The sequence below is a fragment of the Zootoca vivipara genome, chromosome 6 (genome assembly GCF_963506605.1).
Source record: "Zootoca vivipara chromosome 6, rZooViv1.1, whole genome shotgun sequence".
NCBI lineage: Eukaryota > Metazoa > Chordata > Lepidosauria > Squamata > Lacertidae > Zootoca > Zootoca vivipara.
In genome coordinates this window covers 24,247,463-24,269,601 of record NC_083281.1, presented here as the reverse complement: position 1 = coordinate 24,269,601, position 22,139 = coordinate 24,247,463, and the positions used below count along the sequence as shown (strand labels likewise).

Here is a 22,139-nt window from a genome sequence, read left to right as displayed (position 1 = left end):
TTTACGTACTTTGCGGATTTTAAAAAATGAAATAGCAGTCCATAAATATTTTTTTAATAAATATTTGTATCGTTGTCCAACAGTATCAGGAGGGTTTCAGGTTCCCCATCACTGAACTACAGTAGCAAAGGAATTAGTATTCCAAAAATGTTTCCTCATCAACTGCACCATTATAAATGCTACACGTGTGTCCGTTCTCCTTCCAATATATAAATAATAAAAATAAAATAATTGCATTTTAATATTTTGTTGGAAGCCACCCAGAGTGGCTGGGTAAACACAAACAGATGGGTGGGGTATAAATAATAAATTATATTATATATATATATATATATAGGAAGTGCTCTTTCTTTTGAAAATATATCCTGGAAGATTTGACTCTCTTAGCAATACGTTCTTCAAAAAAAAAAAAAAAAAGGTGACGCTCCGGATAAGGCCTGAGCGGAAAGGAGAAATCGCTCAGGTTTATGATGCCAGGGGTCACAAAAGGTCCGCCACAAGCAGGAGCCCAGCGTGGCTGGAGAGCAAAAGTCCAAACAATTCTGGAAGGATGCTAGCTGCTCCGGAGGCTAGTACACAATGGCTCGTCTCAAGTAACCTCATCCTGGCAGCAGAGGCAAACTTCTCCATCTGATCACAGTAAGCCTTGTTTGCGCACCCCTTCATGACAGTCACAGTGCTCCCTCCTGCAGAGAGAATTGCAGGAGATGGCAGTCAACATCGGGAGAATGGAAGGGCTACAATTCCCATAGTGATTTAACAAGCAAATCCCTCTTCATGTGTAAAGTTGAAAATACTCAGAAGAAGCAGGGAAGGGGAGATGTTTCTTATCGGATAACCCTGAGCACATCAGAATGACTTACCTGTGCTTGGGGTCTGAAACAACTGAGCGCAGTAGCGCTCATATCCGGAACATTCCACAGACTCTTCCACACACACGCCATGCACAGAATAGCAAGACGGGCATCTAAATCCGTTAACTGTGGTTTTTCTAGGGCGGACTGCAAGAAAGAGGAGACAGGTAGACCGGAGATAAAATAAGACTTTGCAACCAAATTATTATTATTTATGACATTTGTATACCACTGTCACACTCACAGAGAGAAGTTCTTTGCACCTCTCCTCTGTTCAGAACAGAGTGGATGTCCAGCCCACTGGTACTGAAATGCAGGCATGCTTTTAGGGTGTATCTTCAAGGAACAAGAAGTTAAGCCAGCAGAAGCAGGAAATGAGGAGGAACAGCAAACAGCCTCTCCTGCATGGTGGAGTTTGAGAGTTCCCCTAGTAGGAACCGGAGAGCATATTGGTGCCCTTGAGCACCACTTTGGCAACTAGGGTTGCCAGACTCAATAGAGGACAGGACTTCTGTGCCTTTAATTTCCCTGCTCTCTTTTGAGTCTGGAAACCTTAAAGAGAAACCAGAAGACCCTTTGCTTGGAAATTAAACAAAGGGTCTGCTGGTTTCTCTTTAAGGTTTCCAGACTCAAAAGAGAGGCAGGGCAATTAAAGGCACAGAAGTCCTGTCCTCTATTGAGTCTGGCAACCCTATTGGCAACCCATGATACAAGCCCAGTGGGTTAAAATGGAAAAGGTGTGTGTGGAAGAAAGAAGACATTGGATAGTCATCATCCCCCAGACTTAAATATGGTAAGCAGGGAGAGATAAGGAGGCATCAAAGAGACCTACAGGGGTTAATGCTCTTGCAGTCATCTGCTGTGCAGCACGAAATCTTGCCCAATATTGTCCGTCCCTTGCCCATATTGAAAACTGCAAGTTCTTTGTCACAGTTGTTAGACTGGGTGCAGTTCTTCACAGTGGTCTGCTTATTTTGTCCTGTAGGGATAGGAAAGGAGAGGCGATGTTTGATACAGCAGAGAAGTATCCGCTGCAAGAAAATTCCTGGCCACGGAGCTCAACGTCTTCTTGTCCTAATGTTATAATGAACCTGGTTGCGGCTGCGGTCAGGTCCACCGAGCCCACTTTTATCCATTAATCTGGCACCCGCCGGATGGTTTGGACTACAACTCCCATCAACCCTAGGCAGCACCGGTGGATTTCCTCACCTCTTCCCCCTGCACAGTTATTATTTTGTATTCATTCATTCGCTATATTTGTACCCTGCCTTTCCACCAAATGGTGTTCAAGGCGGTTAACAATGACAATACAAATAGAATAAAATAGCAATAATACAGAGAAGTCACCATCAATACAATCAACGAAGATACCAGTTTAAACAAATTTTGATGGGTGATTGGGGGAGTTACCATACCTTTCCTTGGCAGATACAAGCCTTGGCAGATTTTGGACACTCAAATTTCGGCGGTCCCAAAATTTGGAACCCCACCACCTCTCGTGTTCTGATCTACGTCACTGTGGCAGCAACCCCTGTGGCACCCTCTTAGCTTAGCACCCAGTGCAGGCAAAGAAACGCTCTCCTAAATCTGCCTCTGCCTGCCCCTTCCCAAAATATTCTCTGGGAGACCCTGCAGAACACATTTAGGGGTGGACAGCAGGGGGAGCCCTGCTGTTCAAGCACAACAGCTCTCAGTTCCTTTAGTGAACTACAGTTCCCAGGATTGTTTCGGGGAAGTCTGTTTAAAGCGGCAGGATACTGTTGTGAATGTAAGGCACGGGTGAGGGGTAGCTATCCTGCCTGATCCAATCGGCCCATGTGCAAGGAAGAGAAAAGTCGAAACGATTCCAAACTTTCCCCACAAATTCAGGCCCTTGGCCCTTACCAAATGACCTCTCCAACTGAAGGACACCACATTCTTCGTAATCAATGGGGCACGTTTGCCTCTGCCCTTGGCAATTCCTTCCAGTTGTTTCACAACTCCAACACTCCAGGGAAAACCCTTAAAGGAAAAGGAAAAGACATGTCAGCCAGGTTCTTTTAATTGTCAGGACTAAAAAAAGCCACTGATTATATATATAACATATATATATGTTATTTTATTTCATCAAATTTATAAACCACTTGATTGTTAAAAAAAACAACCCTCACCTCAAAGCAGATTAATCTATATAAATAAAAATGTAAAATGCCAGGTTGTGTGTGCTCAGCTTGCTCCAAAACCACTTGACCGAATGAGTTGAAATTTTGACACAACGTTGCAGCCCAATACGTGAGTGTTTGTATAAACTTGGATTGTACAGATGTCACACCTTTCACAGGTAAAAACATGCTTTTTTGGAAAATGTTTGGGAAAACCAGAAAAACAGGAACAGGAGAGGTTGCAAAACACCGCCCTCTAGTGATGACACTACTGGTACTGCAGCTAGAAAAGCTTCCCTCTCCAAAGCAGCTGAGTTCAGGCTTGCAGGCTGGGCTGAGTAGAGATGCGGGCTTGCCTGGGTGGGGGGTGGGGGGAGGACGGGATCGGGATAGGTTATGGGTCGGGACGGGGTGGGGTGGGGTGGGGTGAGTCACAGGGATGAGTCACAGCAACACGTGGCTTGGTACTGCTAGTAAAGAATAAAACAATAAAATAGAGTTTAAAACAGCTTTTTAAAACCTTCCAAAAATATTTAAAATCAATGACCGTTTTTTTTAAAAGAACAAAACACAACAAAACACAACACAACAAAACAAAAGAAACAGAAATCATTTTAACAGGTGTCAAAAAAAAGTATGGTGAAGGAGCCCACCTGATGTGAATTAGAAGTGAGGTTCAAAATATGGGTGCTCCCGCACCGAAAGTTCAGCTTCTTTAAAATATCCTGCCCTTCTTCCCAAAGGAGCCCAGGGTTTCAAACAACAAATGATGAGTTAGTTTTAAAAAACAAACAAACTCAGAAACAATTCCAATGCAGATGGGAAAGATCAGCTGAAGAGACTTGGTGGAAGGGTAAGGTTTTCAGCAGGTGCCAAAAAGACAACAGAAGTGGCACCTGTTTAATATTCAAGGGGAAGGCATTCCAAGGGGCAGATACCACCACACTAAAGGCCCAATTCGTATGCTGTGTGGAGCGGATGTCCTGATAAGGTGGCATCTCCAGGAAACCTCACTTGCAGAGCACAGTAACTGGCTGGGCATACAAGGTATGCGGTGATTAGGTTAGGAGTATGAGAAAAACTTAAAGGCGAACCTATCCTATGTAAGTGCTTTGCAAAACAATATACAAAACTTCAGCCCACTAGTAGAATGTGTCGGTTGTTTTAAACAGAGCACTCAGAGGCAAAGTAAAGCTAGGAATCAGAATCAATCAATACAATAAGCAATATATTTGGAAGAAGGCTGGAGGCGAGTGTTGTTATTCCACTAATGCATTTGAAATATTTATAGGCTGGAACCCTCCCAAGGCAACTTTGAGTAAAACATAATAACCTAATAACAAAGCAAAAAATAAATAAATGCTTAAGTATAAAAGTAACCCTTAGCAGAAATAGTCTGTATTCCAATCCTTGTCAAATTATAAAACAATAAATGATATATATGGCTTGAGCACTTAAAACAACACTGAAACCAGGGCTCTGCAGCAGCGCCTATGTTTTAAGATTCATATTGTTTTCTCTGTTCACAGGGCATGAGAATGGAGCGTGTCCTTATTTCAGTCGTCTGTCCCCCGTTCCCCCCACTTTTCCCCTCTGAGCGCTGGTCCATACAGCTTTTCCCCAGGAAAATCCACTGTTCACCACTGAATCAGAATAATCGTTGGTTTTTTCGCAGGTAGATGTAACAGTAAACAGCGGGTTTTCCCAGGGAAAGTGGAGGGACAAACGAAAAACCATTTGGACCTGGGTCTAGAAAGCATGGGGTAGCAGAAAAACTCTCTGACCCATGCTTTCTAGAATGAGCCCTGAACAGAACGCTGGGGACCCATGGATCAGGGTCATTCCTTAAGTGCTTCAAGGACTCAGGGGGACACAAAGGTCCCAAATCAAAATTAGCATCAAGGTACCAAGTGCCTCTGGGCAAATTATGGCAGCAAGCAGGTGGGGTCACACTGGGAATTTTGGCATGCTCAGCTGAACTATAGAATCATAGATATGCAAACCTTTTTTAAAAAAAAAGTTTTGAAAGTGGAGGAATGGGCAGGAGACCCATTGCTCAGTGCATACAAGCCAAAGTTTGTCCTGCATGGCACCTGGCACCTCCCTGAGCCCCACCACCAACCATGAATCATGAAACACTTACCTGCAGGTATGAAAATAGAAAGGAGGCAGGTGAGGAGAGCGCTGCTCATGGCACCAGGCATCTGTTTCGAGACTAGAATCGGAGCCAGGTTTGAAAATGTGTTGCTTGCAGCAAAAGATCTTTGCATCTGAAAGAGCTGGGCTGGTTTATTGCAGACCAACGCTTCCCAGAAAGGGGGAGGAGGCATCTAACTCTCCCGTGATCAAGTATATTTATGTGGTTGCCACCTAGTGTCCAAAGGGTTAGAGCGTTTCTTGAGAAAAGGTTGGAACTGAGCATGTTCCTGGCCTGTGTTCCCAGGAGTGGTTCCAAGATGGATGTCGGACTAACTCTTCCTATATATTTGAGTCCTAAAAAATTGGGTCATTCTTAATGGCGTGAAATACCATCTGAGTTACCCCTTCATAAGAGTTTTCTTTAAGGTTCATACAGTTAATGGTGCTCTAAGTTCCAAATCCATTTCCAGTCGACAAGAGAAATATTGTTATGTCTGTCTTTCTGCCATTGCTCTTGATAAGCACCTGGAATTGAATTTAATTCCGACAGCATTCTGCATAGCTTTCCCTATACACCCTTTAATCTTGAGGACGAAACAAACATCTCAAAAGGTATGCATTCTCTCAAAGGGTCATGTTCCCTTATTAACACATTAGCCATATGTTGTATCTAGAAATACTGAAACCCTGGTCATTGATCTCAACCCAAATAGAGAGTTTTCACATATGGATTAGAGCCCTGAAGACAGCACCTTTGGGGGTGGTGGTGAGAGAGATTATGTCCCCAAAATGAACAAAAGCAGTGTCCAAAATGGGATGTCCCAGTTTTTCCAGGACGGTTGATGGGTTTGCTGTTGCAAGTCATTCTTCTCAGACCTGCCTTTGGCTTACAGAATTCCCCCGGGAACTGAGGGTTACGATCTTTGCAGGGTTATTTTAAAATAAAATTGAGAGCCTCTTAACGTTGGCACAGGCCAACATAGCTGCCAAGTTTTCCCTTTTCTCGCGAGGAAGCCTATTCAGCATAAGGGAAAATCCCTTTAAAAAAGGGATAACTTGGCAGCTATGCAGGCCAACCTCCCATATGTCTGTAACGCCGGGGAAGACACCGTGAAACAGATACCATCTTGGATATTATCCAGCCCATAAGTGCACAACAGTGAGAGCTGATGAGAAATGTCAGGTCGCAAAATGCTCGGCTGCACTTAAAACGTTTTAAAGCAATATGTTTAGCATCATCCAGATGGAAAGGATCTACTGATGCTGATCCAAATATTCTCCAGCAATAATTTTGGGTCTGGATGTGGGGGAAGGCCTGGTGGTAACACCTGACAAGATTGATAGGCCTTGATGTCTGACATGGTTGAACATTTCAAGGCCCACCCATCTTGGAAGGCCCACCGAGACTGATGCCAGCCTTCCTTTTTATTCCCCCCTTCCCCCCCTCTCTTTTAAAAATCCAGCATGTGATAGAAAAGCAGAAAGTGATGTAGAATTTTGGAAAAGAAGCCTGAAAACTCATTTCATTATTTATTTCATTTTATTAAATTTCAAAAAAATTCACATATACGTACACTCCAAAACATAACAAAGTTTTTCTTTGTTCACCCCACCACCACCCCCAACTTCCCAGATGGCGCCTCTGGGGCTGGCCAGGGGGTGCTGGTTGCCAGGAGCTGAAGTGGGGCCTCAGAGTAAGCAAGCAAGCAAGTGGGTGAGGGAGCCCACCCAGCCAGTCCGCCAGCCCTTGCTGCTGAGAATGGACAATAAAACAATGAACAGGATGGTGATACAATGACTACTGCAATCAACACAAGATGAGAATGCACAGACAAGTTCCTGGTCCTTGTGGGGCAGTGTGAGGAGGCACCTCTCTTTGGGATGGGGGGGGGGTGCAGCTCAAAGACCAGGGATGGCAGCAGCCTGCAGGACTCCCAAGGGGAGGGGAGAGGAGGCTGAGGGAAGAGTTCACAAGGGAGGGTGTTCGAAAAGGGGCGAGAGGCTGCCAGCTCTGTAGGCAAGGGGTAATATAATTTGGCTCCTGAGCCCCACAGGGGTGCCACAGAAAGAAGGCAATTGGTCAAGGGAGTCGTGGACTCAAAAAGGTTGAAAACGTCTAGTTTAGGATTTCAGTTAAGAAACAGATATAAGTTCCTGGAAGCTTTAAAGAGGGTTCCAGAATTTTTCTTTAGTGTGTAGGAGTGGCACTCTAGGCTTGATTGGTGTCAGCTGGAGGTGCAAATAAAGGGAGGAAGTTGCAGGCTGCCATTTCCACATGAGGAAAGCACACACATACGCTGTCAGCATGCACGCTGACAAGAAGGTTGGAAGTAAGACAATATGTGCTGCTGATACTGTGAGTTTTGCTGGGTCAGGATTGTTAATTACAGGACTGAGATTATACCGTGCTGGAGAGAGAAAGAAGGAATGTAAATAGCTTGTATATAATAGTAACAGGAATGCTTGTGCAACCATTCAAGCAATAAAGAAGCTCTTGACTGTGATTTTGAGTATGACTCCTGTTCTTGTCCTCTGCCTCTGGAGAAAACTCTGCTACAAACAGTAAGAAGTTGTTTTATTGAGGTCCCACCACACAAGCAGAAAAGTGCAGAAGTGTGTGGGTGGTATCCTCTAATAAACCCACCAACCTACCCTAGATTTCTATTTAAGAGAGGGGCTGGCAGAAGAATCATTGAGGTGGGAGGGAGGGGCAGAGTTAAGCCTTTGACTGCTGGAATATGTTTTGAAGCTGTGGGAAGATGGAGGAGGGGATTCCTCAAAGTGCTGTCATGCAGCTGATGTTCTCTTCAGGAGATGATGCAATGGACTCCCCAGCCTGGGCTGATGGTTTGATTCTACTTTGTGGTTGAGGACAATGTTGTGTCATAGGTTTGGCCTGGGTGATATCAGTTGGTCCCTTCCAGGCCTGTGATTCAGTATCTGCAAGGGTAGAATCTTCAAGCAGAAACTTGCACAGTCAGGCTAATCTCGTTGTAAGATAATGGCCTTAGCTGATCAGCAAACTCCCACTGCTAGCACCTTAAAGAGTGAGCCATGTTCCCAGAGCGAGAACTAAATGATGGTGCTCCCCACATTTGGCAGGGACTCGATCAAGAGAACAATAAAGGAGAGACATCCTTGTCAGCTGCCTCTCTCACAAACTAAGGAAACCAGAATTTACCCCCATTCACTGCAATAAACACCTTTGGATTTTTATATATGTTCAGAAATCCTTTTGATGGGTTCACCTGAGGGCAAACCTATGGAAAACACACGTGAATAAAAACTGGCAACAGCACAGCAATAGCTTGATTTATTTGTCTCGTTTTATTTTATACCCCAGCTTCCAAGCATATTATTTCTTTCACTTACATACCGTGTTTCTCATATTATAAGACATGTCTTATATTTATTTTTTCCTCAAAAAAACACACTATGGCTTATTTTCAAGGGATGTCTTATTTTTTTCCTCCTCTTCCTGCCGCGGCCGGCATTGCTGCTGCGCCTATCACTATGTCTTATTTTCGGGGTATGGCTTATATTCCTTGAATGCTTAAAAATCCTGCTATGGCTTATTTTATGGGTATGTCTTAAAATATGAGAAACAGGGTATATACATATATATTTTTAAAAAGATCTCTGCATGTGCATTTGATGGAATCCACGGGTTCAATACATATGTGGTGGTAGTGGGATTATGGATGAATGCCTCATATAGCACAGTGAAGATACATGGTAAAAAGCCACACAGTGTTAGATTTGTTCCTTAATCAACTAAGATACTTCTTGATATTAAAAAAGACAACAACTCAAGGAGCAGTTTTACCACAATATCAGCAAAAGGTGGAAGGTGGGGAGCAGAGGCAGAAATTGTTGGCATTGCCGGCACAGCAGTTCAACTATAGTTTATCACTGAGGAGAGAACTGTGCTTGTAGTAGTTCTCTAAGGCACTTTCCTGTGACGTATATGCTAGTTCTGCCTCCCTTGTTCTCACCCTTGTGTATGTTTGACAAAGAAAAAATGTATACTAGGAGAAGTGGACACTAAAATGGTGGTGATTTTTTGTGACCTCTATTCCATTTTTTTAAAAAGGAAATATACTGCAGAAATGTGGAGAACTGAACTATTATGAACTATTATGCGGTGGGGGAATGGGAGACATTGAGAGAAATAGGCAGATTCACCAATTCCTGCAGAATTCCTAACTCAGTGAAAAGGTGCATGCTGACTCTGGCCCAGTGCTGAATCAGGATGGAAATACCACTGGGCAGGAGGGCATCGCTGGTGACTGCTGGCCACTATCCAGACCCAGTTGTGTATTGTACAGACACACCAAGCCTCCTTTGCCTGCCACCCAATAGTGGCATCTGCCAGTAAAGACACCAACCAAGAACTCCCTTGGTCAACACCACCCTTTGCTCCTGTTGGAGGGCAATAGTTGTAAAAATGAGCTTCTAGACCAGGCATCCCCAAACTTCGGCCCTCCAGATGTTTTGGACTACAATTCCCATCTTCCCTGACCACTGGTCCTGTTAGCTAGGGATCATGGGAGTTGTAGGCCAAAACATCTGGAGGGCCACAGTTTGGGGATGCCTGTTCTATACTATGGGCAGGGATGGGGAAGCCTTGTAAGTCCAAGGGCCACATTCCCTTCTGTGCAGCCTACTGGGGGCCACATGCCTTTGGTAGGCGGAGCCAGAGGCAACTGTGGGGGGAGCTAGCAAATGTAAAGTTCTCCCTTGCATAGAAGACTAGTTTGTGCACACACACACACACACTCACTCACTCACTCACTCAGCCATCCATCTCTCTCTTCTTCTTTTTTAAAAAAGGCATTTTATTAAATTTTCCAATTAAACACATACAAAACAATAAACAAAACAAACAAACATTAAAAAACAAATACAACACATACAATAATCTTTTTATCCATCTCTGTCTACCAACCAGGCAAGCTAGAAGCATCATCAGAGCACAAAGACACATTCCAGGCAGCCAAAAGAGCTCAAAGTGGGTGAAAGGGGCAGGGAGGTGTCCCAGGAAGACTCTCAAGCACCAGGCAGACAAGACCAGAGAGTGGCCTTTGGCCCTTGCTCTTCAGCATCTGCAGGTGGCCCTAATAATAGCTGCAAGCAAGCAGCAAAGAGGAATAGCTCAAAGCGGATTCTCCAATCTCAGCATCAACTGGGGAATCAAGCAAGGAACTTCACCAGCAGCAGCCCGCTAAGGGCTGGGAAGAGGAGTCCGAGCGATCCTGGGGTGGTACTGCCCACCCCATCTGTGCATTTAGCTGACTTGACTTCATAAATCATATTCCCAAATGTTTTGGCATCTGTTTCCATTGCTTGACAGGCCAGTTCATTTGCACAGCCCTTGATGACGCTGTTTATGATTTGTCCTGCTGCAGAGAGAATTGAAGACTACAGTCATTTATCAGAAGAAATGCTTCATCTAGTGATTTCACTTTTCTATTTCATGGGGTAGACAGTGGCTGGGCGAGCTGGGCAAGAAACAAATTCCAAGAGTGGAACAGGGGGACATTTATCAGCCTTCATTTGTCCTCTTCCTTGCATGAAGGAGGATATGTGCTTTTTCCCCCTCCCTCCCTCCACCACCACCCCCTCTCTCTCTGTGTAAACAGCTGTATGAGAGGGGGAGATGAGAGGAGAAGAGGGAAAGGAGAAGGAAGAGAAACATGGCTGGATCACACCTATGATTTTAAGCAGGTGTCTAAATGCCAATACTGTAGTGCCTGCCAGTTGTTTGGTGGGAGTGCATTCCAAAGGGCAGGGGCCACCACAATGAAGGCCCCGGTCTTAGTGGACAGAAGTGAAGCCTCCAGAGCATTGGGCACTATCACAAATTTATTTTCCAAAGACTGAAGTGACTGGACAGGAGTATACAACGTAAGCCATTCATGGAGACAAGACTTTACTTCTCAACATTTCTAGTAGCATTTTGTGCAGCTCTTTCAAGACTGGTGCTTCTTACCGGTACTGTTGATACGGAACCCCCTTCAATAAGTCTTGCTGCGGGATTCTGCCTTACCTGAAGCTTTCAGACCAACCTTAAGGGAGCCCTATGTAGTACGCATCACCCTAACCCAATCTGGGGATCACTAGGGCCAAGAAGGGCTATAGATATCATAGAATCGTAGAACTGTAGGGTTGGAAGGGACCATGAGAGTCCTCTAGTCCAAACCCCTGCCACACAAGCCAAAGCTGTCAGAAGATACTCTGAGCCACCGAAGTCAATTGAGTCTGCAGTGATCCAGGAGCATCGCCAAGGAACGTACCTGCTCCTTCAGAGAGAATGCAATCTCATACAGGTTTCCCAGACCAGCGAAACACTCACCCACAAAACCCACATTTTCCCGGGACTTAAGCTCAGTTTATTGGCCCCCATCCAGCCCATCACTGTGCCAGGCACCAGCCCATTTCATGCCCAGTTGCACCTGATTCAGATACTGTTTAGAAACAGAGTTGGGGGGCATGCATCAATAACAGCATGCTCCACATCTCCTAATGACGTCTCCAAATGGCTGCAGAATTCCACAGCATAACTGCATGAATGCTACCTTCTGATGCTGGAAATAGGAATGTAAAGCAGTACCCCCAATACCCATCCCACAGTGTAATCCAGGAGGATACTAAGGTATCAAAACCACAAAGAGGATGAGGAGTAGAAGTCCATTGCCTCTCTCGATCATGGTCACCCCTTCAAGGCAACCCAGACTAATTCAGCTCCAAAATCAGACTGGAATTGGTCTAGATGATTGGTGCCTTCAAAAAATGTTTACAGTTGCCATCCCACGGCCCTCTCAATTACCTTCCTCAGAAAACACCATAGGTGTGGATCACGCCAATCTGCAAAAAAGTTGCAGAAATCAAGTTCCTCCAACACCCCCTCATATGAATAGGTGGCTTATAGTTACCTATGTTTTGAGATCCAGTTATCTCAAAGCATTTGGTCTCGACTCCAGCACATTGGATGGGCGGAAACTTACACTCGGCTCCGTCAGGTGAGCAAGTGGAGCACTGCCTTCCATTTAATGTGGTGTTTCTCCTTGGAGCTGGAAGAAAGGTGAGAAAATCAGACTGCCAAGGGGATTAGGAAGAAGATCACAAAAAGTAAGTGCCTCCCATTCTGCTAAGTGCCTCATATGTCTAGGACATACATTTGACAAGCCAGTACCATGTTTCTTGCCATCTTTGGCTCCCACATAGGGGCACCGTCTCACCTGAAATGACAGCCCCTTCCAAATTTTGGTCTCCTCCCCATCTTTGGGAGTGGTTCCTCCTGCCCCCCCCCTTAAACTGTCAGGCATTTGAATTGGCCCTACCACTGAACATCTGCACTCTCCCATTTCCTCACACACTTCCAATTCTAGGCCAGATTTCCATGAAGCCAGGGATAGAGAACCCATAGACTTTCCACTATTGTTGGACTCCAAATCCCATCAGCCTCATCTAGCAGGGCCAGTGGCCAGGGATGTTGGGAGTTGCAGTTTGCCATCATCGAGAGCAGGGTTTCCCAAACTTGGGTCTCCAGTTGTTTTTTGATTACAATTCCCATCATCCCTGACCACTGGTCCTGCTAGCTAGGGATGATGGGAGTTGTAGTTCAAAAACAGCTGGAGACCCAAGTTTGGGAAACCCTGATCTAGAGAGCCACAGGTTCTTCTTCTTTGCACAGAGCATCTTCTTAGCCCAAGATTTACAGCCTTGTATTGAGAATCTGTTCCTGATGTTTTAGCACCCTCCACATGACCTGTTCATTGACCTGTTCACATTCCTCCTGATGTGCTTGTACAAAACTTACATGGGGGTTTGATTCTATCCCAACTTAGTTGAGCATTTGTTTCTGATGTGTCTAGGGCATTGTTTTGGTGATGCAGTCTGGAAGAAACTGGGCAACAGTAAAACATCAAATGAATGCCAAGGCTTCCCAAGGGGTGTGGGAAGAAACTGCATTTCTTTTTCAAGGCAAAAGAATGGCCACTTCTAAGCTGTCACTATTCTGCAGGTAGGTGCCTTCTCATTTACCTGCAGCCTTTAGTCTAAATCAGGATGAATCTCAGTGGCCAGGTTGTCAGCAAGCGACTGATGAAAAGAGTGAGGAAAGGATAAAGAGACAAGCAGGAACATACCAGGGAGTCGTGTTGTTTTGCAGGCAGCTCCCATACAACAATGAGTATCAATTACTGTTGTTCCAAGTAGGCCATAGTTGATGACATTGGGCCCTTTGCCGCAGAATTTTGATGAGCCGCAACCCTTCTCAAAAACATTTTGTTCTGGAGGGATCAAAAGAAGACAAATCTCATGAAACACAAGCGATAGCTTTAGCCTCAAGGTGGGCAGCCACCAACCATACACCCCAGCATCTTTAGCAATCATAGCATCTGATCTCAAGGCAGGCCATGGGCCCATCGTGCACCAGTTTCTCAATTTCATGTTTCATTGAATCCCTAGCCCACCTCTCCCCTGAAAGGAATCCAGGTTGGGAAGCAAGAAAACAGCAAAGAAATACAATCTGCAAATAAAACAAATGGAAACCATTCAAGAACAGCCACATGCCCTGAGCTTTCAGGTATTAAATAAATGTCTAGGTATAATTGTTGTTGTTGTTGTTGTTGTTGTTGTTGTTGTTATTTTATTTATATCCCGCCCTCCCTTGCCAACATCCTCCTGGGTGTTAATAATGTGGGAAACAGATGCCACCTCACCAGGGAGGGCAATCCACCACCACTAAGAGGGGCTGGTTGTGGGTTAGTGCCAACTGGGCAACAGCTCCCAATAGCAAAGCCAGCAGCAGGGTCATTGCAGTTGATGATGATGATGATGGTGGTGATAATAATTTATGTATACCCTGCTCATCTGGCTGGGCTTCCCCAGCCACTCTGGGCAGCTCCCAACAAAATACTAAAATACAGTAATCCATCAAACATTAAAAGCTTCCCTAAACAGGAGGCAAGTAGACAGTAGGAAGCCACTCCTTTAAGTACTTGGATCCCAAGCCATTTAGAGCTGGGTACTAGATACCGTGTTTCCCCGAAAATAAGACTGTCTTATATTTATTTTTCCTCAAGAAGACACACTATGGCTTATTTTCAGGGGATGTCTTATTTTTTAATTACGCATCCAGCCTCGCCTCTTCCTTGGCGCCCTCCAGAACTGCGCCTATCACTATGTCTTATTTTCGGGTATGGCTTATATTGCACAAATGCTTAGAGATTCTGCTACGGCTTGATTTTATGGGTATGTCTTATTTTCGGGGGGAAAGGGTATGTTCTAGATACATAGCTGGCATCATTCTCATCATTTTAGCACTTTTCTCAATCCAAGTCAAGGAAATGGCCTTTGTTTCCTTGCTTAATGCTCAACAAAAGCTCCTCTGCAGACAGAAGGTAGGGTAACTGGTTACATTTGGAATCTCCAGGGAATTAAACCACAGCAGGGAACCAGGCTCCCCACCAAGAGGCAAGTTGAGGCGACTGACTCATGCAACAGGGTCCCCCGGGGAAGCAGATGCAGGTGTCCATCTTTCTTCAACCACTTGTTCCTGAGGTAGATATTCCCTCTTCTCTTCTTTATTAAGTTTTGTTTTGCATAAATCCATAAACATTATTCCATCTATAGTTCAAACTGTACCCAAGTAACATAGTAAAAGGAGAGGGAGAGAGAGAGAGAGAGAGAGAGAGAGAGAGAGAGAGAGAGAGAGAGAGAGAGAGAGAGAGAGAGAAATACATAGCCACTATTTACAGGCGAAACTCGGAAAATTAGAATATCGTCGGAAAGTGCATTTATTTCAAATAATTTTTTTTTAAAAAAATCCTTCCAGTAGCACCTTAGAGACCAACTAAGTTTGTCATAGGTATGAGCTTTCGTGTGCATGTACACTTCTTCAGATACCAGCAGAGAGAGAGCACTACCCTTCTCTGCTTCTTGCAAGGGCAGGGCAATTGAAGTTCCCCCAAGTACTCTAACTTCCCTTCCCCTTCCCCAGCATCCCACTTGTGGAATTTGGCTCCTGCCCAGGTTAGCCAGCCACTGATTGCCCACTACACAAATGGAAGAGAGGAGAAGGAAATCACTGGGCACTGCCACTCTCCTGACATTGACTTTTGTGCATGCACACGAAAGTTCATACCTATGACAAACTTAGTTGGTCTCTAAGGTGCAACTGGAAGGATTTTTTAAATTTTGTTTTGACTACGTCAGACCAACACAGCTACCTACCTGTAACTAGTGCATTTATTTCAGTAATGCAACTTATTATTTTTTCTTTTTCTTTTAATTTTTACAAATGCTTTCTTTTGGAAATTCCACAGTAATAAAACAAATAGTTACAATAATACAAAAATAAACAAAAATAAACATTGCTATTACATTTCATTCATTCCATTCCATTTATAATTGACCCGCCTAACGACAAATAATTACAATTACAACAAATAAAGGCTTGACATATCTTGCTTTGCATGTCATGCATCTATCTCATATATTGGTTTCACCTTTTAAGTTGCAATAGTGAAATAAATGCACTTTTCGACAATATTCTAATTTTCCGAGTTTCACCTGTATCTTCCCCACCACCCATTCCCCATACTTCTTGTATTTAATTATCAAACCTTAACAATTCTAATCTTTTGAACTGACTTCCGTCCACCACCTCAATTTGAGCCACCACCACCACCACCCGCCTTTCTTTAACTGCCTTCTTCAGATGTTTTCCATTTCTTGGTTCTGTATTAGCTTATTGGTTATTATTATTATTTTTTGTCTTTTGCAAAAGACTTGTTCCATTCCTAACTGTTTCTGTCATTTTAGCAAACTCAGTGTATTCAAATAGCTTTAGTTGCCATTCCTCCTTTGCCAGACCTCTCCTCCTCTTTCCTGGTGGGGATGAGGGAGTGCCATTTGGGGGTTTTTCCCCAGATGCCCAAATGTCTTGGCCATGCCCTGCTCCCCACCCAGGTAAGTGGATGTAAGACATTTGTTCAAATCTGCTGGTGGGTGTACGTCATCTCCACTTACCTACTGACCCAGCAATGCTGGTACTCACCACCCGAAGAACACATGAGTCTTGCTCCTGGGTGCATTGTATCATAGGTCCTGAGCATTGGCTTGTCTGCACAGCACATTGCTCACATTCCAGAGCCATTCCTGAAAGTACAGAAAATAAGAAAGGTCAATGTTGTTAATTCTCTTTTCTCTCCTTCTCCCACTTTTTCCTTTACCCAGAGTTAACAACTCAAGATGCAACTTTAATTTCACCAAAGCAAGGTGCACTCAAACCCCAGGCAGGTTCCCTCTGGGCAAAGTCATTACAGACCCTCCAAGTGTCCCAAATTATAAGAGATGGTCCTGGATTTATAGAAGCCGTTCCGGTTTCTTATTTGATGTGTCTCTTTTCCTTAAAGGTAAAGGGACCCCTGACCATTAGGTCCAGTCATGACCGACTCTGGGGTTGCGGCGCTCATCTCGCATTATTGGCCAAGGGAGCCGGCGTACAGCTTCCGGGTCATGTGGCCAGCATGACAAAGCCACTTCTGGCAAACCAGAGCAGCACACAGAAACGCCGTTTACCTTCCTGCTGTAGAGGTACCTATTTATCTACTTGCACTTTGAAGTGCTTTTGAACTGCTAGGTTGGCAAGAGCAGGGACCGAATAACGGGAGCTCACCGCGTCACGGAGATTTGAACCGCCGACCTTCTGATCGGCAAGCCCTAGGCTCAGTGGTTTAACCCACAGCGCCACCAGTGTCCCCTCTTTTCCTTAGGGCATCCCTATTTTCATCAGATAAATGTTGGAGGGTATGGAGTTATGCAACCACCAAGCAAAGGAGATAAATAACCATGCAACCATAGAACCTTTAGAAGACATCGGAAGACATCGGAAGTTTTGGGGGGTTTTTTCTTTTAAAAAGTTTGTTTTATTTATTTATATTTTAAATCGTGTTTATTTTATTTTGAAACACAAGCACACATAACACTAACAGGAAAAAAAGAGGGAGAAAAACATCACAACAGCCTCCTAACGTCTGTCCCCTAGCCAGGAGAAGCAGCCTATTGCCCGCCCAATTGCCACACCAACACCCAATCAACACCATCCTTGCCCCAGACACCAATAACACGCTGCAGACCATTTCCGGCACTCGGCATCGACCAATCTCACGTCCCCCCTAGGCACTACCCATGTATAAGATGACCCCCTATTTAAAAACATACTTTTTCAGTAAAACAAACAAACAAACCTTAGTCTTATACACGAAAAATACGGTACTTTTCTGCCACCCCCACTCTCTTCTCATCCCCATTATCCTCTTCAGCTAGTGGGGTTCCCAGGGTAGGAAAGCTATTAAGCTGAGAGGCAGCGAAGTGATTCAGTTAGCAAACAGAAACCCATCAATTTCCATTAGTTTGGGAGGTCTGGAGACACTGATTGCCTGCACAGGCACTTCTTGCATATTACTTGCATGCAGAGCCCTGATATAATGTAATTACAGCAGCTTCCTCTCCTGCTATCCAGCTCCTGTGCTGCAGTCAAAGTTAGAAATTATTTCCTTGGTGGTGAGAGACATTCGGGGTGCCTTAGGGTGTGGTTGGTTGTCTTTGGTTGGCTGTAGTGAGAATTGTTTCTTCTCCTTCTCCCTAATTGTTTAAACCAATTCATGAACCAGGCAGCGGCCTTGTTGACAGTGGAGCCTGTCCTGTGGGACGCCTTCCCATCAGATGTCAAGGAAATAAACAACTATCTTACTTATAAAAGACATCTGAAGGCAGCCCTGTTTAAGGAAGATTTCAATGTTTAATGCTGTATTGTGATTTTAATACAGTATTTGGTTGGGAGCCGCCCAGAGAGGCTGGGGAAACACAGCCAGATGGGTGGGGTATAATTAATAAATTGTTGTTGTTGTTGCTGCTGTTCTTGTTGTTGTTGTTACTCCTTGCTGGTTGCAGCTAAGAGTAGGAATTTGGGAATAGTCAGCCAGGAAAATTCAGTCAAGGTCCAGGACTTCAAGGCCTGGCAATGATTTTATTTATTCCATTTTTCTGCAAACTACATAGAGGCTTTATTGCAACCTATTGGAAAACCAATTGCGTGTTTTTTTAATAAAACAAACACCATATATTATGCCAATTCCTTATGCACCTGTCTCACTAAATTGGGGGGGGGGGGCTACCTCACAAGCTGTGAATTGCATCCAGCCCCTCAAATGTTTTTTTGTGGGTGTGGTCCCCCAATCCCCCAAATGTCGTTTTTAAAAAAAGAAAAATCATTTTCTTATTTTTTTAAAAAAATGACAGCTGCTATGCCTCTCTTTCTATGAGCTCATGATTCCAAAGCTGGTTTTTTTTGGTGGGGGGGTGTTGAGAGTCTCAAAAAAAATCCATTCTTAATTTTTATATCGGACAGCTTCCATAAGTCTCACGTGCTGCCAAAAGATTCTGTGGCCCTCCAAGCATCCCCCCCCAAAAAATTATGCAAAACAAATATGATTTTGATAGGTACCCCGGCTGAGATGCCAAATATTTTGTGCCCTTGCAAGGCCCCCTCAAATTTGTCCATATATATATATATATATATATATATATATATATATATATATATCTCACAGGTTCATTGTGATTTGAAGAGGTTTTTTCCTGACCCCACCCGAACCTCACGTTGTCATTTTAAAAATAAATTAAATAGGCCACACCCATTCCTTAACTTTGGACACACCCACTTTGATACGTTTGCTTACTCTCGGGGCCGGCCCACCCATGAGGCAAGCTGGGGTGCGCTATCTTGGGTGGCAGGATCCACTGGGGCAGCAATTCCGGCCATGAAATGCATTGCCCACTCCTGCAGTGACAACACAGTTCTGGTACAGTCCTTAGAAGTCAGATCTGCTTGCTGCCTCCTCAGCAGTGAGGTGGGGGCTGCCCTCTAGTGTCTCCTGGTCACTGTTAGGCAATATCTGCTAGGCAATATCTGGTTTTCAACATTACAATATACCGTATTGGCCTGAATATAAGCCTAATTCTCTTCCCCCCCCCCACAAATTCCAACCTTGAAATGTTAAAGTGCAGCTTATATTGGCGACCTTACGGTATAGAGCCAGGAGCATGGGGCAAACAGTGGCGCCCGGACTTCACATAGTCCCCCATTCTCTCCCTCAAGGCCAGGAAGGGAGAAAGCGAGGAAGCAATGCAGCGCGGCTCCCCTCACCCCACCCCAGTATGCAGCCAGGAGCAGCTTATATTCGGTATTTTTTCTTCTTCTTCTTCTTCTTCTTTCCCCTCCAATTCTAAAGGTGGGTGTTATATTCGGGCAAATATGGTATCACCAGCTAAACATCGTGATATACCGATATACTGTATCACAATGGCTAAAATATTGATAGAGTTAAATTCACATTGGAAAATTGAGAAACTTATGAGAACCAAAATGGACAGATTTTTCATTCCCTGTTTGAAATCCAACTCCGTTCCCCCACTGCCACCACCTGCACTGAGTGCCGGGCAAGACTGTAGTGTCAACAGCCCTTGGAAAAACTACATTACCACAGGACATGTTTGAGAGACATTAAACTCTCACCTCTTCAGTCTCTGTGACTGCCAGACGGGTGAGAATTATCCTTGCGAGGAGAAGGAAGAAAGCACAGACTCCCAACCCATTGAATGCCCGGATTTTACAACACATGGAAGGTATGTGCTCTCCTAATGCCTCCCTCTTTTTAAATTATTTTTTATGCCTTATCAGGAAATTGTATCTCACCGAATCAGCAAAGTTGTGGCAGGTTGTAAATTTGCCAAAACAGTTAGGATGCTTGGCTTCGCTTGTCTGTTTAGTTCCAGGCTTGGCTCTTTTCTCCTCCAGCCAAGCCTTTCTTCTAGAAAATGAGCGTGCATATTATATCACCGAACGGATGCACTTCCACAAGACTTGTGGAACGCCCTTCCATCCATTGTCAAGGAAATAAACAACAATCTGACTTTTAGAAGACATCTGAAGGCAGCTCTGTTTAGGGAAGTTTTTTATGTTTGATGCTTCATTGTATTTTTAATATTTTGTTGGAAGCTGCCCAGAGCAACTGGGGAAACCCAGCCAGATGGGCAGGGTATTATTATTATTATTATTATTATTATTATTATTATTATTATTATTATTTCTTTAGTACCCATTGTTTCCCCATTTCAATATATTGTTGCAGGTGCTAACGAGCGGACTCATGCAAAAGTTCTGCAGCCTCTTTGTTCCAGCCCAGGGAGTGATGATGAGAGCATTTTTTTTCTGGGATTGCAAAGCCTCCCCCACCCCCACCCCCCAAAAAAGTTTCCATACTCACCCAGGGCTATGAAGGCAGCAAGGAGGCTGATGAAAAGAGGAGTCTGCATCATTCTAGATTCCAACTGAGAGCTGTTCACAAGCCTTGAACACACACACAAACACACACACACACACACACAGACACACACAGACACAAGCAATCCAACCCACACTTCTGCCTCCCTGATGAAGCTATGTATCTGCGTATGTGTAGTTGGGAGGTGGGGAAGTGTTTCGTAGAAGAGATCAGTCAAGCTTCCCGGAAAACAAGGTGGAGACGTCAAAGCACCTCCCCAATGGGATACAGACCAAGTGGGTGGTAGATCAAATTTGCAAACAGGAGGTCTCGTGTACAGAACCATGCATCCCACCCGGTTTGATTTGATAGTCATCAACTAGAGAAAACAACATTAAAAGCATGAAGGGCTGAACACAGCCAAGAAAACTCTGTGAAATATGCAACAGCAACAGCTACTATTCTAGGCACATCCAACTCTGCATCCTTTGAAAAACCCCTTTTCCTTTTCCTCTGTAATTTGAGAGGGTGTGTGGAAAAGTCTCCTGCTTTGCTCCTGGCTGGTGGTGATAGTGAGGCAGTCACAGAAGCAGATGTGGCAGGCAGCCCATGTTTGAAGAACTTTACCGGGACGGATCAAACCACAGCACGCCATTTTGGTTCAGTCTAACCCCAGACTGCTTTCCCTTCAAACGAAGGATGGCTGCAAGTAGGCAGCACAGCACATCTGAACTATTATTGATTCCACCAACAGCTAAATCTGGCCCTCCCTCTTTTGTGCAGGCAGAAGGGGATTTTCCCTTAGATGGGCATTCACAGTCAGATCAGAAGCCTGGTGGGGAGATGTGAGCTAAATTTAAACAGCCTGTCCCCTGAACCAAATCTTGTTGCTCAGCCACATAAAGCCCAGTGTTTGACAGATGAAAACACACCCATCCTCACAGCTGGAGCCCTCCAAAGCAGAATAATTTGTGGCAGCCGCAACTCACACTCTTGCAATTGCTCTTGCGTGTTGTCTACATAGCCATTCCTCCATCCACCCGCTCCGCAATCCCCTGGGGTGGGGCTCGGGAGGCTTGTGCCAGGCTTGTGGATTCTCCTTCCTTGGAGGCATCTAAGCAGAAGTTGGATGGTCATCTGTCATTGGTGCTTTAGTTGAGATTCCTGCATTGCAGGGGGTTCAGCTCTAGGACCCTTGGAGTCCCTTCCCAACTCTTCAATTTTATATGGCCCCAATCCACACCATCAGGCTCCAGAGGAGACCAGTTCTCACAGCAGGCAGCAGGAGAGCCAACTTGTGTCCGACTCCCAGGTTATGGGTGTCCAGTGCGTGTGAAGTCATGACATCATGTTGTAGCATGACATCATGTGCACTCCCCGGCCTTGAAATCTGACTTTCGGTGGCACTGGAAACCAGGTTCTGAGACATTAAACGTTAAAAACTTCCCTAAACTGCCTTCCAATGTTTTTTAAAAGTAAGATAGTTGTTCATTTCCTTGACAAATGATGGGAGGGTGGTCCACAGGACAGGTGCCACTACGAAGAAAACCACTGCCTGGTTCCTTGTAACTTCGCTTCTCACAGTGAGAGAACCACCAGAAGGCCCTCGGCGCTGGACCTCAGTGTCCAGGCTGAACAGTGGGGGTGGAGATGCTTCTTCAGGTATACTG

At 44.6% G+C, this 22,139-nt stretch overlaps 2 protein-coding genes across 3 annotated transcripts; both read right to left on the bottom strand.

Annotated features, from left to right (window-relative positions):
* Positions 1–412: 412 nt before the first annotated feature.
* On the bottom strand, positions 413–5,277 carry LOC118087815 (phospholipase A2 inhibitor gamma subunit B). Its single transcript, XM_035120827.2, has 5 exons — positions 5,139–5,277; positions 2,739–2,855; positions 1,687–1,833; positions 864–1,001; positions 413–686 (listed from the first exon to the last, which is right to left on the bottom strand). The coding sequence occupies exons 1-5, from the start codon at positions 5,263–5,265 to the stop codon at positions 481–483; spliced, it is 735 nt and encodes a 244-aa protein (XP_034976718.2). The 5' UTR covers positions 5,266–5,277; the 3' UTR covers positions 413–480.
* A 4,686-nt stretch (positions 5,278–9,963) lies between these two features.
* LOC118087817 (phospholipase A2 inhibitor and Ly6/PLAUR domain-containing protein) lies at positions 9,964–20,879 on the bottom strand. 2 transcript variants are annotated; one of them, XM_035120829.2, is made up of 5 exons: positions 20,473–20,879; positions 16,172–16,300; positions 13,285–13,428; positions 12,070–12,207; positions 9,964–10,536 (listed from the first exon to the last, which is right to left on the bottom strand). In XM_035120829.2, exons 1-5 carry the CDS (start codon positions 20,843–20,845, stop codon positions 10,328–10,330), a joined length of 993 nt encoding a protein of 330 aa, XP_034976720.2. In that variant the 5' UTR covers positions 20,846–20,879; the 3' UTR covers positions 9,964–10,327. The 2 variants fall into 2 exon arrangements, with proteins under 2 accessions (XP_034976720.2, XP_060131628.1); XM_060275645.1 differs by lacking the exon at positions 20,473–20,879 and adding an exon at positions 19,902–20,037.
* Between the last annotated feature and the right edge of the window lie 1,260 nt (positions 20,880–22,139).

Bases quoted from the DNA above. Each gene is read 5' to 3' on its own strand.
- LOC118087817 (XM_035120829.2), bottom strand. From the start codon at position 20,845: ATGACTATCAAATCAAACCGGGTGGGATGCATGGTTCTGTACACGAGA. The intron at 13,429-16,171 runs GTAAGTGGAGAT...TGATCCCTCCAG, and splicing joins CAGCATTGCTGGGTCAGTAG to AACAAAATGTTTTTGAGAAG. The intron at 12,208-13,284 runs GTATGTTCCTGC...CCTTTCTTCCAG, and splicing joins CAAAACAACACGACTCCCTG to CTCCAAGGAGAAACACCACA.
- LOC118087815 (XM_035120827.2), bottom strand. From the start codon at position 5,265: ATGCAAAGATCTTTTGCTGCAAGCAACACATTTTCAAACCTGGCTCCG. The intron at 2,856-5,138 runs GTAAGTGTTTCA...TTTTCCTTTAAG, and splicing joins TTCTATTTTCATACCTGCAG to GGTTTTCCCTGGAGTGTTGG. The intron at 687-863 runs GTAAGTCATTCT...TTCTCTCTGCAG, and splicing joins GTTTCAGACCCCAAGCACAG to GAGGGAGCACTGTGACTGTC.